The 18,473-nt window shown below is 31.6% G+C and overlaps 1 protein-coding gene across 12 annotated transcripts in view; it reads right to left on the reverse strand.

The window, feature by feature from the left end:
* Positions 1 to 15,780, reverse strand: part of LOC143197130 (muscle calcium channel subunit alpha-1) — a 68,649-nt gene extending 52,869 nt beyond the window's left edge. For all 12 annotated transcript variants that reach the window (XM_076405326.1, XM_076405331.1, XM_076405322.1 and 9 more), the window contains exons 1-2: positions 15,621 to 15,780; positions 1,920 to 2,268 (exon numbers count right to left, since the gene is read on the reverse strand). In XM_076405326.1, the coding sequence (XP_076261441.1) occupies positions 1,920 to 2,143 (224 nt within the window). In that variant the 5' untranslated portion in view covers positions 2,144 to 2,268; positions 15,621 to 15,780. The remainder of the gene's footprint in view (positions 1 to 1,919; positions 2,269 to 15,620) is intronic.
* Positions 15,781 to 18,473: the final 2,693 nt, after the last annotated feature.

Below are 18,473 nucleotides of genomic sequence, written 5' to 3' on the forward strand. Positions count from 1 at the left end.
TTTTGTACTTTTTTTCGTGAAATCCAAGTGTTTGGCTAATTAAAAAAGCAATTAAAAATCTATTTACGATGAAATTTTCATTAAAGTTAGTTTGCGATCGGTAGAGTTTAAAGAAATCACGTATATTAAAAATGTGAATTAATTTTAAAGGTTCGGAGCTTTGCAAAGTTTGCTTTTTTTATTTGAAATTATTGTCATTTACAAAAAAAATCACAACCCTTCAAAGAGACTCTAAATCTATTATTAATAATAACTGATCTATTATTTGGTCTTGTATATTATATGAAGTGGACACGCCCAAATATCATACAACTGAAAGATGAATGTTATTTTTATAGATTTTTTCGAAGGAGGTTGGATGATAGAAGTTCCAACGTTATTTTTGGGAACCAAACTCGATTTACTTTCGTTTTGGCTTTTGTGTTTTTTTTCCTATTACAAGTTAGCTTCTATAAGTAAAAAACCCTTTGATGTTAGCGACGCAAAATTTCACCACGACTATACCGTATGCTCTTTGTGTTATGCTGAATTTATAATTCGTCGAATCGATTCCATTTTAAACCAGATGATTCCAGATAGGTGTTTCAGAATCAATCGTTTTTATATGTTAAAAGTTACTCCAGTGAATTATGTAAAACAGTGTATCACCTGTGTTTTAAGCTTTCAAAGCTTATATGATGTATATCTAGACAGATTTTAATAATTCCAATTTGAATAATCCAGATTTATTTTATTATTTTCGTTTTAATACAAAAATGTATTCTATACTGGTAGCTAGGAATTACGTCAGAACAACCGACACATTTTAGTCAATTATCCCATTTTTTTTCATTCACAGATATCGTGTGACTGTCTAGTTTTCAATAAAAATACGAATAAATCATTTTTAAAGATTACCTTCTCATGTTTTAAGCCAATACCCAACACACAACGCTCTAAATTTAATCTGATTTTACAGCCAAAACAAAAATCCCATGTTGTTTCGAAGTTAATGGATTTTTAAGTTAGTTATGCCCCTGAGAATCTCCCGAATAAATGAATAACTATATTTTTATACCGAATAAAATGTTCTGTAAAACATTTTGTGAATTATTTTTGCTTTCTTCTAAAACATTCTGACACGAACTATTCATTCTTTGTTCGAAAATTATTGAACAAAATGTAATAGTAAAATTATGTTTGTGGTTTTAAAATTAATTTTTATCGGACGTTGGTTTTATTTAACCAGATTAATTAAAAATCCACCGAAATTGAAAATATTCATTAGTTTCGGTTCCATATAGGGATGTATTGACACAAATTTAATTCCGAACTTACGCACACGCACACTCATGTTTTATTAAATATGAACAGGTAATTTTTAACTGGAACTGTTGAATATTTTAATTTAATTTTGAGGGATTTATTATAAATGTTTTGTTATTATATTCATGTCGGAACTCATTAAATATATGTTCTATCCTCATATAACGGAAAATATAAAAAACCCTAACCTATAAATATGAAAAAAATCCATACAATAGACAATAATAACTATTTGAGGATGAGTCCTCCAAGGATACTCCTTTATACTTTTTACATTCTTAACACATTACCCATGCTCCATATAAGACTCAATTTTAAAAATTATGCTTCAAAAATGTTACAGAAGAAAACTATAACACCGTGAATATTAAGTACCATTATCTGAATTTCTATAAATTTTGGTTTTTACTTCTATTTAAATGATTTTAATGAAATTTAGGGGAAATATGTATATATCTTTGTATTCAAGAGTACGGATTTTGAAAAAAAAAAACCTATTTTTAGGAAATACTAGAGTTTTTGAATGAATGAACGAAAACGAATTTTTGTTTTTGTAAATGTTAGAAAAATGATGAGACTGAAACGATAAGAAGTAGCAATTAGAAAAAGGATACTTCCATTCGACGACATCAATACAAAGTTTCCTTATGGGGTTCTTAAGATAGAGGCAGAACAATGCTCGTTTAGGACGATCCGGAGGCTGTTTTTGTACCCTTCGTGGCGGCCTTTTCGGGGCCACTGGCTGCTGTTGAGGCTGTTGCTGCCCCTGAGGGGGGCTAGACACCGGCCCTGGAGGACCAGGAGGACCCGGAGGCCCCCCAGCCCCCACGGTGCTCATCGCGCTCGGTCTTGTGCTAAACGGTGTTTGCCATGCGCACTGTCTTCCTGATCCACCACTATATTCCGATACAGACCACAGGCGATTATTGCAGGACGACGGTTTTTGAAATTCATACTGCAGCCCTGAAACAAAAAGCAATTGTGAACATCTAGTAACGATAGTAATGGCTATTTCTATTTAAGTTATATTCAAATTAAGGTCACTTTTAAAACATAGAATATCTATATTCATTATTATCCTCTTTTCCTCAATAAAAGACTACGTTGGAAATCAATTTTGACTATCTAGTAACAATATTAATACTTTCTAATTATATCCTTTTAATATAACAGGTCAATTGAAAAGTCCCCGGCCTACCATAGTAAAACACATTTTTTGGCAAAATTAGATTTTTTTATTCAACATAATTCCCTTCAAAGGTAATACACAGATTATAGCGACCCTCCAACTTTTCGATAACATTTTTGTAGTACGATTTGTCCTTTGCATCAAAATAGTCCTGTTTCGATGATCACCTCTTCATTCGACGGAAATTTCTTCCCGGCGGGCATTCTTTTGAGATCTGAGAACAGGAAATAGTCGCTGAAGGCCAGTTCTGGAGAATACGGTGGATGAGGAAGCAAGTCCAAGCCCAATTCATAGATTTTTGCCATCGTTTTTACTGACTTGTGACACGGTGCATTGTCTTGGTGAAGCAGCATTCTCTTTTCCTTTAAATGCGGGCGTTTTTCAGCGATTTCGTCCTTCAAACGGTCCAATAACGCTATGTAATAGGTGTTGATGGTCCTTCCTTTTTCAGGATAGTAAATAAAAATTATTCCATGAGTATCCCAAAATACAAACGCCATAATCTTGCCAGCCGACTGTTGCGACTTCCCATGCTTTGGAGCGGGTTCATCGTGTGCAGTCCACTCGGATGACTGTCGATTGGACTTCGGAGTGAAATTATGGAGCTATGTTTCATCCATTATCACATATGGACGCAAATACTCGAGTTTATTACGCTTGATCATCTTCAAACACCGCTCGGAATCATCAATTCGTCAGTGTCTTTGGTCAAAAGTGAGCTCGCGCAGCACCCACACCCACTTTGCACAGAGCCTACTCATACCCAAATATTCGTGACTGATATGATGTACACGTTCATTTAATATCTTTAAAGTGTCTGCTATTTCATTCAATTTTAATATACGATCATTCAAAATTATTTTGTGTTTTTTTGTATGTTTTCGTCGGTAACAACCTATTTTGGGCGTCCACTGCCTTCACCGTCTTCGGTGCTCATTTCACCACGTCTAACAGTCTTAGCATACCAATCCTTGATGGTTGATTTTCCTGGTGCAGTGTCCGGACACTTGGCATCAAGCCAAGTTTTTGCTTCAACTGTATTTTTTCCCTTCAAAAAGCAATATTTTATCAACTTGTGATATTCCTTTTCATCCATTTTTTCACAATAACAAAAGTTCAAAAAATTCACTCAAAATGCTATAATTCACAAACTAATGATCCGATAACTGTAAAATTTATACACGCATATTTTGATGGTTAGGGGTAACTAAAAAACATATGGATTTGTGGTGACGTCAGGCCTCTTCTTCTTATCGCGAACTGGCCACAGAACAAGATTGACCAAAAACGATCAAGGGCACGCAGAAAAATAGACAGCAGAGGCATCCATCTTTCGACGTTCAAGCATCTTACATTCAATCAACAATCATCCATCCAATAATCAAACATTCATACATGTTCATTAGTTAATTAGTTGTATAATAGTTAGTGTTATTAATAAAGTGTTAAGGGAAACACAGTTTCATTCAATAAATTACACGAAGACCTCCATAGATTTAATTCTAGTAGCGTCATCTATTTGTCAGGCCGGGACTTTTCAATTTACCTGTTCAATACATATTAACATCAATTTTATCTATCTAGTAACAATATTAACACTTTCTGACTATTTTCTTTCAAGTTTTCAAGTCAAAGCAAATCTCTCCGTTCCTTCACAAATCGCCACGTTTCATATCAAATTGTTATAAAAATATATATTGAATGTAACATTTCTTCTTCGACTAATGATCAGAGAAGTATGAGTTTCAGAAAAATACCCCGATTCGTATACCTAAGCCACTATAACATTTCACTGAAAGGCAAACGTATATTGTACTGAACCATTTTTGCAGAAAAATGACATATCCACTTTGATATATGAGCTTTTGCGAACTTCTTGAAAGAAAGCACGATATACCCTCTTAAAAAGAACAAAAACGGTTTTTTGATAAAAAAAAAGCGATTAAAGCTTGTATTATATAGATAAAGGAAATATCATATTATATATCATGTGGCAGAAGAACGTTTTCATTAAATAAGTGAGAAAATAAGTTCATTTTAAAAGAATTTTTTTACACAGTATATACTTGACGACATTTAAAACTCATGAATACATTTTTGAAGGGAAAAAAATAAATCATTCATAAAAAAGCCAGTGCAAGTTTATTCCAAAGAAATAAAACGATATCATAATAAATCTTATCTTTATTTCTCTAATTATCATTATTATTATCATTATAAGTCTGTATTCGAGGGGGGTACATTCATTTTTTTTCAATAAATTTTCTTCCTTGATATAAAGAACGAAGGAGAAAATATAAAAACATAAATCAAATTTAATGTAAATATACGTAACGGGCTTTTTGATATTTCAAATTCCTTTTTTGGCTGCGGAAAAGGGAAATATTACTTTATGTAGATAATTTTCAATATTGTCTTTCATTTCATCTTTTAATTTCCGTTAGCATTTCATTTTAAGTTAACCCCAAGAAAAAAAATGTTTTCTACACGCATCACTTCAATTAATACCTTATTTATATTTGAACGTATAATTTATATGATTCAAATGTATATAGAATGTATTAACAGTAAGCCACATATTTGGTATAATATATAACGCATACCGGAAAGTTATTACCGGTTTTTCTAGTAGATATCGTTAGAATTAAATACGAAATGTTATATTTTGACACATATAGTCTTTTAAAAGTAATTTTGTACATACGTCATCTAAATTTATGATGTTACAACGTCGCAATGTTGCCGCATCGACTCTGAGTTTTAGTTCAGTTTGGCTTTGACATACAATAAAATTCTAATCTAAATAGAATAATTGAACAAAAATGTTATCAAATATAATTTATTTTAACATTATAGTACATAAAAACTACAGTTAATTATTCAGCTACAGTAGTTTATAGGTTAGAGTTAAAAGTTAAAAAATGGCTTTCAAGAATGTTACATACATCTGAAAACTGGACGAATAAAATGAGAAGGAAAATATAGTCGGGTTCTGAAACGAATTTACAAATTGCGACAGGCAATACATTAAATATCTTTATGACGTATATACAAAAAAAATTTGAATAGACAGAATGTCATTTAATTTTACTAACATCAAGCTCTATATGTTGTATTTTGGGAAAGAAAAAGCCGATGAAAGCTCTAACCTTAAAACATCTAAGACATGGTTTCGAAAATTCAAAAGTGGTAATTTTGACGTCCAAGACAAAGAACGATCTGATAGACCATGAAAGATTGAAAATGCGAACTGCAATAATTATTGGATGAAGACCCAATCCAAACTCAAAAACAATTGGTAGAACCGAATGAGCACTGGGGAAATCCAAAAGATGGGAAGATCGGTGCCACCACGATTGAATGAAAGGAAAATAGAAAAACGAAAAATCGTCCGTGAAATGCTGCTTCAAAGGTATTATCGGAAGTCATTTCTCCATCGAATAGTGACGGGTGATGAAAAGTGGATTTATTTTGAAAACCCTAAGAGCAAAAAATGATGGTTATCACAAATGGTAGTTTTGGTAGCAAGACAATGCTCCGTGTTTGGTGGGACCAAAGTGGCGTGGTGTATTACAAACTGTTGAAACCTGTCCAAACAGTTAATAGTGATCACTACCGACAACAAATGATCAATTTGAACCATGCATTAAAATAGAAACGTCCAGAATAGGCTCGAAGACACAGTAAAGTGATTTTACAACAAGATAACACGCCGTCTCATAAAGCAAAACCGGTCAAGGAAGCATTAAAAGCACTTTGATGGGGCATATTATCATACCCACCGAATTTTCCACACTTCTCGCATCAATGAAAAACGCTCTTGCAGTGCAGCACTTCGCCAATTTCGAAGAAGTTAGAAAATGGTTCGATAAATGGTTTTGCTTAAAGGACAAACAGTTTTTTTCGAATGGCATGCATAAATTGCTTGAAAGATGGACAAAATATATAGAATCAAGTGGCCAATATTTTAAATAATACATTTTTCCATTTTCTTCTAAAGTATGTAATTTTTCTTCCGAAAAAAAAACGACTATTACATTCCGGTATAAACCTCTGGCAGCCATTACTTCATCGTCAGTTAAGCTATTTGAGCTTTATTTTTGGCCCTTCTTTATCAATGATATGAAAATCACCACTTTCAAATCTTTTTACATGATTCATATTGATCAAAATACATACAAGCATCTGTTTCTTCTCATAAAAAAACCAAAATGAAAATGACAAATGAAATGTTTGCGGCTTTGTAAAAATATATTAAGTTATAAGGACAAGGATCATGCAGCAATATTTATTAAATAAATTCTAGCGGTTATACTGATCTAATTTTCAATCCTTTGTTATTAGTATTCGGTGCTTTATACAATCGAATTATTTATGCTTCCTTAAACACCCCTTCAGCTCGATATCTGCCGTAATATATTAGTTACTCTGTGGATACTCTCTGAAAGAGAATATCCTTTAGATAATACAGGAAAGTATCAGGATTTGTCCCTTTAAAATGTCTATTTGTTGGCAGATAACCATATATTTCGATATAAATGTATCTAACATAAACTGGTAAGGGGTTTAAATACGGAATGACACCATATGTTTCAGACTAAATACAAAAGAGCATAAACGGCTTAAGAACATCCATTTTTAATAAACTTAAGGTTTTCTTAATTATTTAATTATTACATTGTTACTAGTCGTTTCCGACTAACGTACAACTTGTCTTTATGATAACTTAAATCTAGGTATATAACTAGGAGGACCCATCGGCCCTATCTCAGTCTCTGGTCAAATAATGTTTATCACTACACAACACTGCACAAGATCAGATATTTTATACTTTTGAGTCTGTGTCCTGTTCTGGTGGTATCCAATAGTTGCAATATTTCAATATTCGTATGAGAATGGAGTCTTTCCTCATGCCCCCTTGCAATTCTCTTGATTTCTTGACTTATATTATCTGCCGTAATATATTAGTTACTCTGTGGATACTCTCTGAAAGAGAATATCCTTTAGATAATACAGGAAAGTATCAGGATTTGTCCCTTTAAAATGTCTATTTGTTGGCAGATAACCATATATTTCGATATAAATGTATCTAACATAAACTGGTAAGGGGTTTAAATACGGAATGACACCATATGTTTCAGACTAAATACAAAAGAGCATAAACGGCTTAAGAACATCCATTTTTAATAAACTTAAGGTTTTCTTAATTATTTAATTATTACATTGTTACTAGTCGTTTCCGACTAACGTACAACTTGTCTTTATGATAACTTAAATCTAGGTATATAACTAGGAGGACCCATCGGCCCTATCTCAGTCTCTGGTCAAATAATGTTTATCACTACACAACACTGCACAAGATCAGATATTTTATACTTTTGAGTCTGTGTCCTGTTCTGGTGGTATCCAATAGTTGCAATATTTCAATATTCGTATGAGAATGGAGTCTTTCCTCATGCCCCCTTGCAATTCTCTTGATTTCTTGACTGACTGTGGGTATCTGAAGGTCTCGATGTAGGTAATCAGTCCTATAGTATTTGGGTGCGCCCACAATATCTCTCAGGACTTTGTTCTGAAAAATTTGTATTTTGTTTATGTTACTCTTTGCAGAACATCCCCCTAATTGGGCTCCGTATGTCCATATAGGTTTCAGTATTTTCTTATATAACAGCAATTTTTTATGTACTGATAATTGTGATTTTCTTCCAATTAACCAGTACATTTTCATATATTTCATATTTTTTCAAGTGAACTGCACATGCACAGATTTACTTTCATTAATTTTTATTTTCCAATCTTGTGTCCAATTATTTATATAGTCACATGCCCGCTACAATTTTCTAGAGGCTTCTTCATTATTGTCACCGACAGCTATAATCGTAGTATCATCAGCAAATGTAGCCATCGTAATATTCTCCATTTGTGGTATATCACAAGTGTAGAGTAGATAAAGCATTGACCCCAGTACACTTCCTTGTGGTACACCTGCTTTAGCTTCTTTTATTGTAGAGTAAACTTCCTCTTGTTTGACTATAAACATTCTAGTTGTAATGTATAATTTTAATAGTTTGATGTGTTGTTTTGGTAACATTTTCTGTAGTTTATGAACAAGGTCTTCATGCCAAACCTTATCGAAGCTGAGCATACTTTTTTACTTTCGTAGGCTTTTTCAATAACATCTGTTATTCTGTGGATCTGTAATTGTTGAATGCTTGTTAAACCAAAACTGGTGTGTTGGTATTAAGTTTTTCTCTCTGTGATGTAAACTTAAGGTGATGGTGCTAGTAAAGTTATGTAAAATTAATTAAAATTTATTTTAATTTTAATGTTGATGTTCATCGTTCTAATGTTGACATTTTGGTGTACTTAAAATTGATAAACCATATCATATTTCAGCATTACAATGATCCATCATACGTATCTTTGGATGTGAGCCAAAACTGGCTCCGGATATATAGCCACATACACGAGATAGTCCTGACATTGCACCATCCGACACTAATTTACTTTGTTCATTACAAAATCTATTACTAGTCCGAAAATTATTTAATTTAGATACCAGCGCTTGCTATAATTTTATATACTCGTATTCTTAAAATAAACATCTGAAACGGCAACAGGATACTTATATTTGCCACATTACGATTTTAAAACAACATTTTTATATCCGACAATATTAATATTTCGAAATATAAGAAAGGGAATGTAGATGTCACGGTAGTTTAACAACAGTTTAAAAGGGTATCAAGTCAGAAACAATATATGTCACCGTTGATTTTGGACAGATGCAAATGTAATGATATTTCAACCCTTTAACGTTCAACTTATTGAAATCCTATTCAAGGATGAATTGTAACTGACAGAAACAATTTGATTTAATCTTGCAGGGACAGTTTTTGGAATATTCCCTTTATACAATATTGTTTCATTCCTTTCAAAGAAATAGATATACTACGAAATAGATTGGAACATTTAGACTGACAGTTTCATTATGTTGAATGTATATGTTATAAACTTGTTTTATATTAAAAATGTGTTTTTTTAACAAGTCAATTGAAAAGTCCCCGGCCTGACACATAGATGGCGTTACTAAAATTAAATCCAAATGTTTTTTAGTTAGCCAAACCCTCAAAAGATGCGTGTATAAATTTGACAGCTATCGGATCATTAGTGAATTATAGCATTTTGAGTGAAGCAACTTTTGTTATTGTGAAAAAAATGGATAAAAGTTGAAGCAAAAACTTGGCTTGATGCCGATTTTCTGGACACCGTCCCAGGAAAATCGAACCATCAAGGATTGGTATGTTAAGTTTAGACGTGGTGAAATGAGCACCGAAGACGGTGAACGCAGTGGACGCCCAAACGTGATTGTTACCGACAAAAACATTTTAAAAATCCACAAAATGATTTTAAATGACCGTAAATTGGAACTGAATGAAATAGATAAATATATCAACTGAACGTGTACATCATATCATTCACGAATATTTGGGTATGAGAAAGCTCTGTGCAAAGAGGGTGCCGCGCGAGCTCACTTTTGAGCAAAAACAACGACGAGTTGATGATTCGGAGCAGTGTTTGAAGATGATCAAGCGTAATAAACCCGAGTTTTTGCGTCGATATGCGACAATGGATGAAACATGGCTCCATCATTTCACTCCGAAATCCAATTGACAGTCATCCAAGTGGACTGCACAGCATGAACCCGCTCCCAAGCGTCGGCTGGCAAGGTTATGGCGTCTGTATTTTGGGATGCGCACGGAATAATTTTCATTGACTACCTTGAAAAAGGAAGGACCATCAACAGCGACCATTACATAGGGTTATTGGACGTTTGAACGACGAAATAACCGAAAAACGGCCGCATTTGAAGAAAAAGAAAGTGTTGCTCCACCAAGACAATGCACCGTGTCAAAAATCCATGAATTGGGCTTCGAATTCATTTCTCATCCACCGTATTCTCCAGATCTGGCCCCCAGCAACTATTTCCTGTTCTCGAATGTCAAAAGAATGCTTGCTGGGAAGAAATGTTCGTCGAATGAGGAGGTGATCGACGAAACTGAAGCCCATTTTGAAGCAAAGTAGAAATCGTACTACAAAAATGGTATCGAAAAGTTGGAGGATCGCTATAATCAGTGTATCACCCTTGAAGGGAGTTATGTTGAATAAAAAAAATAATTTTGCCAAAAAAAATGTGTTTTACTATGGTAGGCCGGGGACTTTTCAGTTGACCTGTTATGTTATCTATTTATCTATCTGTCAATTATCTATTTAAATCAAATGTACATAATTTTTGATAGATTATGAAGAAAGAAGCATAATAGTATAATAGAAAAAAGAATATATATAGAATACTAAAAGTTAGTGTTCGGCTACATTCCTAGTCATATCAGGCGTTTGTAACTTAGCATGCATCTAAATCGACGCCTAACTTGGAAGAAACACATACTTGCAAAGTGAAAACTATTACTAATTGAACTGTATCAAACTTATCAGCAAATTCAAGTTATAATTACGTAACAAAGTATTTGGTCTCATGGAATCCAAATATGGGGCACTGCTAGCAAGTCTAACCTAACGGATCCAAAATAAAGTGTTGCATGTCATTGTTGATACTGTGTACTACCCTTTAGAACTCACAAGGACTGTTGTGTTAAATACTTCAAAAGAGTGCGCACCCCAATGTGCTTAATAATCAGCTATATATGCGACATAATAGTTAAGTGCGTTGACTAAAACTTTTGACACCATTTCATGCGATTAATGAACATATATAGTATTTAGAATAAGATATTTTACACAGGAAATCACTAAATGAAGTAATGTATGTAATAGTTATTATAAGAAATACTCATTGTCCACTGGATAGATTGTTAATAAACAGAAAGGTAATAAGTTAAAAAAAACGTATTTAAAACAGTTCCATAAGTGAATTTAACTCACTAGAAAACATCTTCTGATATAACCTAAAATTAGAGTTACGACTATACTGATTCGTCATAGAATTAGTCACAATATTGATGTAATAATTAAAATTGCATTCAGCTGTTATATTAATGATCCATAAATTTAGAAAAATGCGTACGATATTTTAAATGACTGAAAAATCTCCAACAATAGTGTGTGTGCTCTCTCTGTGTGTCTGTGTGTGAGTGTGCTATAACCTCCAAGTATCAGTTATTTTTAAAACGCTTGAGCTACATCACAAATTTCGATTTCTATTACTGGTTCACAACACGTGGACCATCCAACCTATTTTGGCTTAAAACACATTGTTCCTTGTTCAATATCGATCAGTAACATTTACTGGTGATTCGTAAATTTTCGTTTGATTATTTTCGTTATCGAGATGTTATAATTTAGTCATATTTCTTCAAACTATTTCGTATATTCCAAGTTATTTATATTGGAAGTCTGTTGAAAGTCCTCGAGCTATAATACAGTCAAGTAGAGAAAACTTTTTTTAGTTCTCTCACTTTTCTTTTCGAACTTACTCTTTTCACTTCACTTTTCGGTCCGGATAACTCCAGTTTCCGATTGGTTTTATATATTTAAGATACTATAAGAACTGTTATATTTTTCTTTTTAACCAAATCCAACTGTAATTGACAACATTATGTTATACATTTTGTTAGTAACAGACACTGAAAAGGAAAATAAGATGACGTCTACATGTATAAACCTAATGAAATAGCACTGGGTTAAGGCCTAATATCAGAAACAGTAATCATAGAGTTCATAAAATACAACAGAACTAACTCTAACAGGCAGTATGTCTCCAGCAAAACATATGTTGCTGAAATAGATATAGCTATAAGACACGCTCAAATTAACAAAAGCAATATTAGTAATAATAGGAAAGTCTGCTTGTAATTATAACCGTAAACATTACCAACATACAAGGTCTCATTTTTTCTTTATATTTTAACTAAACCGAATTATATATGAAACCTTCCTGGTATAAACCAAATTTAACTAATATGGATTATTTTCGATATGTTATCGATAAATAGCTCATCCAAAAAAAGAATTGTCCATTAATGACTATTCGGAATCATTATTATTATACAAGGATAAACACTTTAGATAATAAATATCAAATAATTGGATTCTTGATACCCACTTTTTTATCCATATAAATCAAATAATATATCAATAATCTCTCACTAATATCGCTAACGGTTTGGGTGAAACGGTGGAATCTTAAATAATAACACCGAAAAAAATCATACAAAAACACTTCATGTTTATATAATTATAACATAGGCAGAGCTGAAAGTTTTAATTATCTCCGTAATTAATGCTTTTAAACAAAAATTCAAAGCTAAGATAATTATAATGCAAATTAAGGCTAAAACTTTACGTAAAAAGTTCAGATAAAACAGTACAAAAGAGTGTCGAGCTAATGTCAATTTGGTTCAACAAAAATATCATTTTAGTCATTATAAATGGAGAATATTATACTTTCTAAAGGCTTTTACTCGAATATAAATAAAATTAGGTGTTTTACAATCATTTTTTAGTTACAAATACACGAATAAAAAATAAATTATGGAGCCTAGTTGGATATTTTGGCCACAAGACTTTCAAAGGATCTCTAGAAAAACTTGTTCTATACACATCCGGAACTTATGTAAACTAATTGTAGAATTCCATATGTTGAAAACTCTGTAGCCAAAGATATTTTGACATAACCATAATAAACCAACTTCAATTCTTTCGGGTTGTTCAATTAATTAATTAGCTCAACATATACAACAGCTCTAAATTCGTTCTTTCTAAAGGCTAAACATTAACTGGCAGAAAAATATAGGAAGTTAATTTTGGTTAGATTTATATATCTAATTTCACCAAAAAAACTACTGGGAATATTGATTAATTTTGACCCCCACTTTAATAGATGAAAATTCTACCATTACTCTTAGTTTTTTAAGTGTTATTCTGCATAAACAACTCATACAAATGTCGAAAATTGTAGAAAAGATTCGAAAGTGGATCGTTGAAAGCTAACATGAAAAGTTCTACCCGATATTCATCAGGTATTGTCCGAAAATGAAGAATAACGCATGTAATTTTTGAGAAACATTAAATATATATATATATATATATATATATATATATATATATATATATATTAATTTCCTTCAAGAGCATGTTCGTCATTATTAACCAAGAATATTGTTATTCTTCTCCAACATTTCGTCGTCAAGATAAACAAGAACAGTAATTTTGTGGTGTACAACTTTCGAAAAGTTCGCATGTTTCGAAGCTTTTATTTATACTAGAAGAGTTTGTTATTTTAAAATCCACCCATGTAGAGATATATCTATTCGAATCTGTGAGACTGGATGTTACAGAAAGTAATATTACGAACACAATTGAACTTCGAATAGAATTCTTGTAAAAAAAGTCAAAAATAAGATATTTATTAATGTACGAACTTTGTTTTATTTTATTATTTAGATATATTGTTATAAGTTTGTCTATAAAATAAATCCAAACTTAATTGCCAAAAGATATTGTTCGGTTGATGAAGATGAAGATTTTATATTTTTATATTCAGAAGTTCCACATGGTGTTTATTTGGTCAATATATGTATGTCCCATATATATATTAGCTAATATATAGCCGAATAATCATATACTTTTATTTATACTAGAAGAGTTTGTTATTTTAAAATTCACCTATGCAGAGATATTTATTCGAATATGTGGGACTGGATATTATAGGAAACCATATTACGAAAATAATTGGACTTCGAATAGAAGTCTTGAAAAAAAAACAAAAATAAGTGATTTATAAAAATAAGTGATGCTTGTTTTATTTTATTATTTAGATATATTGTTATAGGTTGATCTTAATTATACCAAAAGGTTTTTTCTTGTTATCCTATGGATCAATAACAGCTTCAGAATCTAGTAGAAGTTAGAGGGAACTTTATTTTTCTGTCTCATTTTTCTCCCATAAAGTGTGTTTTTTATTACGTCTTTTGTTTTTCTCCGCTAAAATCAAATACTTGCCGCAGGATATTGAAGTAATATTAACATAAACTCGGTTATAAAATTACTTGCGGACTTATTACTATTCAGTACATAGGTCCTAGAGTTCTTAATGATGATGAATAACGAGTAAAAAAGTCTTTCCGCCAAACGAAGGAAGCCAGAGAACAATTACTGTAAACTTATCAATAATGTATTGTACTGGGAAGTAATTTGATTTGGATTTCTGTGGCTAGAAACAGTCTACGCATATTGATCAATAATCAAACTTGTAGTTGGTATGACACGCCGTAATACAACAATATTAAATTAGAAAAAAACTACGTTGTCCTATTTTTTTCGACCAAAAATCGCATTCTTTACTGGAAATGAATATTTAATAATAACAGTGAAAGTTATGGGACCCCTCGGTCAGTAATAGTGATGTTCCAGGCTTGATGTGACACAAAATCCTTGACATATATTTATTAATATGCGAATAAATCGGAAATGTTTCATAACAAAATATAATGTTCAAGTAACAGTTTACGAATGAAAAGGAACTGTGTATAATTTTCATTCATTTAATGTTGTTTAGTTTCGTGTTAAAAGTTTATCGAATGCGTCAGTGGATTTTATCGAGGATTCTTCAAAAATCCGTTGGATGTGTAAACTTTTCGCGATTTATAAGGTGGCATTAGATTTTTTGGCCCATACGTTCATATCAGAAAACATCCCAATGCCCACCTGTGTACTGGCGAACAAGTTTCCCAACTTACTCAATAATAATTTACAAAATTAATCACAAACGCCGAAAATAACCTGTGACATTATCTCTTTCAAGAAAGATACGTCTCCAAAACAACATTGCTGAGACCACACTATTATAGATCACCGGTATTCGTCTATAAATAGTTCGAAAAAAAAACCTGGCTCATCGTTTTATCTCAGCAATGATACCAAATGTGTGAAATAAAGCCTAAATTCAGGCTTGATCATTAAGGTTATGAGTCTATACCCGAGCATACCACATTCTATAAATAAAAAATAAAATTCGAAACTTACTATCTTCCAAGTTATTTTTTTTTTGTCAAAGCCAGATTTTTCGATTTCGAACTTATTCATTTACGAACAGAGAGTGATTTACCTTTTCAGGGCTGCTACCGACTAAAAACCGTCTATTCTCATTAAGATAACCTCACGGGTTCCCGTTCACAGAATGTATAAAAACAGCACTGTCGAATTTAAAAGATCGTGTTCTATTTTTGAGAATGGTAATCACATCCCGGGCCCGCTGAAAACTGACTAAAGGCGTCGGGATGGAAAAACGACGGTGAATCTATTGCGTAATTATTGCGCATGCGTCGCCCCACAGGGAAATGATGAACAGGAAAATGCTGGGATGCTGCTTTACCGTGTTTTTCCTCTTTAATTATCCGTATGGCTGTTTAAAAATTACAATACACCTCACATCGGTCTAATCAGATTAACGTTTCGCGATGTAAATCATGTTTCATTTGGTCACGTAAAAATTAATGCCACTACTTACTTAACTAACGAGAAAAAATATTATCAAACGACTCTCATCTCATTAGGAAATTAATCAATTAATTTTCAACCTTTTAGATACTAATTAAAAGTTATTAGGCGCGTACATACGAGTATATATAAATTTCTAATAACAATCTCAACGATTCAAAATATACTACCGGGAGTACAAGTAAATATAGGCCGTTCAACAATACAAGACGCCAATTAACACAAGTTATTTGACAGCCTGATCTAGGAATGCCGAAAAAATATAGATATATCGATTAGAACTTTTAGTTGTTAAGTAAAATATCGATATGAAAAACCTAGGGTTTTCGAAAGAGAATTGAACTTTTTCATATTTCTTCTAGGATATCTCCTTCCTGGTCATCAAGTGAATTGCAAATTAACGCTAAAACTTTACGTAAAAGGTTCAGATGAAAGAATACAAAAATATACAAAGTTAAATAATATAATGTAGATATATCGATATTTTTTTCAAATAAGTATCGATAGTTACTTATGAGAATATCGAACTTTCAGATTATCAAGTAAAATATCGATATGAAGAAACTAGCGTTTTCGAAAAAGAGTATCTAGAACATTTTCGTTTTTGTTTTGGCATTTCTCCGAGTCATCAAACACCGAAATATTAGCAAATATTTGTGAAAGATAATTTTTCGAGAAAGACGTGAATGTTGCTGTAACTTTTTAAATATTGAGTACATTAAAATAATTGGTACACCATCAAATTTGTCGTAAAATTTTACATAAAATGTGTTATTTCCATTATTATAAGTCTCTTTGAACCGAAGTTAGAGTTAAAAGTTTAAAAATGACCAAAAATCGTAAATTGTCCTGAGTATATATATGGAAAAAGTGTCAAAATATTTTTGATCTCTAAATAAGCTAATAAGACGGTAACATACCTATTTTACGGTGAAAAAAACTATAAATCCATCAATTTTAGCCGCAGACTATATCTTTCCGAAATATTAGCAAATATTTGTGAAAGATAATTTTTCGAGAAAGACGTGAATGTTGCTGTACCTTTTTAAATATTGAGTACATTAAAATAATTGGTACACCATCAAATATGTCGTAAAATTTTACATAAAATATGTTATTTTCATTATTATAAGTCTCTTTGAACCGAAGTTAGAGTTAAAAGTTTAAAAATTACCAAAAATCGTAAATTGTCCTGAGTATATATATGGAAAAAGTGTCAAAATATTTTTGATCTCTAAATAAGCTAATAAGACGGTAACATACCTATTTTACGGTGAAAAAAACTATAAATCCATCAATTTTAGCCGCAGACTATATCTTTCCGAAATATTAGCAAATATTTGTGAAAGATAATTTTTCGAGAAAGACGTGAATGTTGCTGTAACTTTTTAAATATTGAGTACATTAAAATAATTGGTACACCATCAAATATGTCGTAAAATTTTACATAAAATATGTTATTTTTATTATGATAAGTCTCTTTGAACCGAAGTTAGAGCTAAAAGTCTAAAAATGACCTAAAATGCCAAATTTTCCTGAGTATATATATGGAAAAAGTGTCAAAATATTTTTGATCTCTAAATAAGCTAATAAGATGGTAACATACCTATTTTACGGTGAAAAAAACTATAAATCCATCAATTTTAGCCGCAGACTATATCTTTCCGAAATATTAGCAAATATTTGTGAAAGATAATTTTTCGAGAAAGACGTGAATGTTGCTGTAACTTTTTAAATATTGAGTACATTAAAATAATTGGTACACCATCAAATATGTCGTAAAATTTTACATAAAATATGTTATTTTCATTATGATAAGTCTCTTTGAACCGAAGTTAGAGCTAAAAGTCTAAAAATGACCTAAAATGCCAAATTTTCCTGAGTATATATATGGAAAAAGTGTCAAAATATTTTTGATCTCTAAATAGGCTAATAAGACGGTAACATACCTATTTTACGGTGAAAAAAACTATAAATCCATCAATTTTAGCCGCAGACTATATCTTTCCGAAATATTAGCAAATATTTGTGAAAGATAATTTTTCGAGAAAGACGTGAATGTTGCTGTACCTTTTTAAATATTGAGTACATTAAAATAATTGGTACACCATCAAATATGTCGTAAAATTTTACATAAAATATGTTATTTTCATTATTATAAGTCTCTTTGAACCGAAGTTAGAGTTAAAAGTTTAAAAATTACCAAAAATCGTAAATTGTCCTGAGTATATATATGGAAAAAGTGTCAAAATATTTTTGATCTCTAAATAAGCTAATAAGATGGTAACATACCTATTTTACGGTGAAAAAAACTATAAATCCATCAATTTTAGCCGCAGACTATATCTTTCCGAAATATTAGCAAATATTTGTGAAAGATAATTTTTCGAGAAAGACGTGAATGTTGCTGTAACTTTTTAAATATTGAGTACATTCAAATAATAGGTACACCATCAAATAT

This window comes from Rhynchophorus ferrugineus, unplaced genomic scaffold (assembly GCF_030347505.1).
Source record: "Rhynchophorus ferrugineus isolate W39M unplaced genomic scaffold, kcgeb_rfMv2 rfM5, whole genome shotgun sequence".
Lineage (NCBI taxonomy): Eukaryota > Metazoa > Arthropoda > Insecta > Coleoptera > Curculionidae > Rhynchophorus > Rhynchophorus ferrugineus.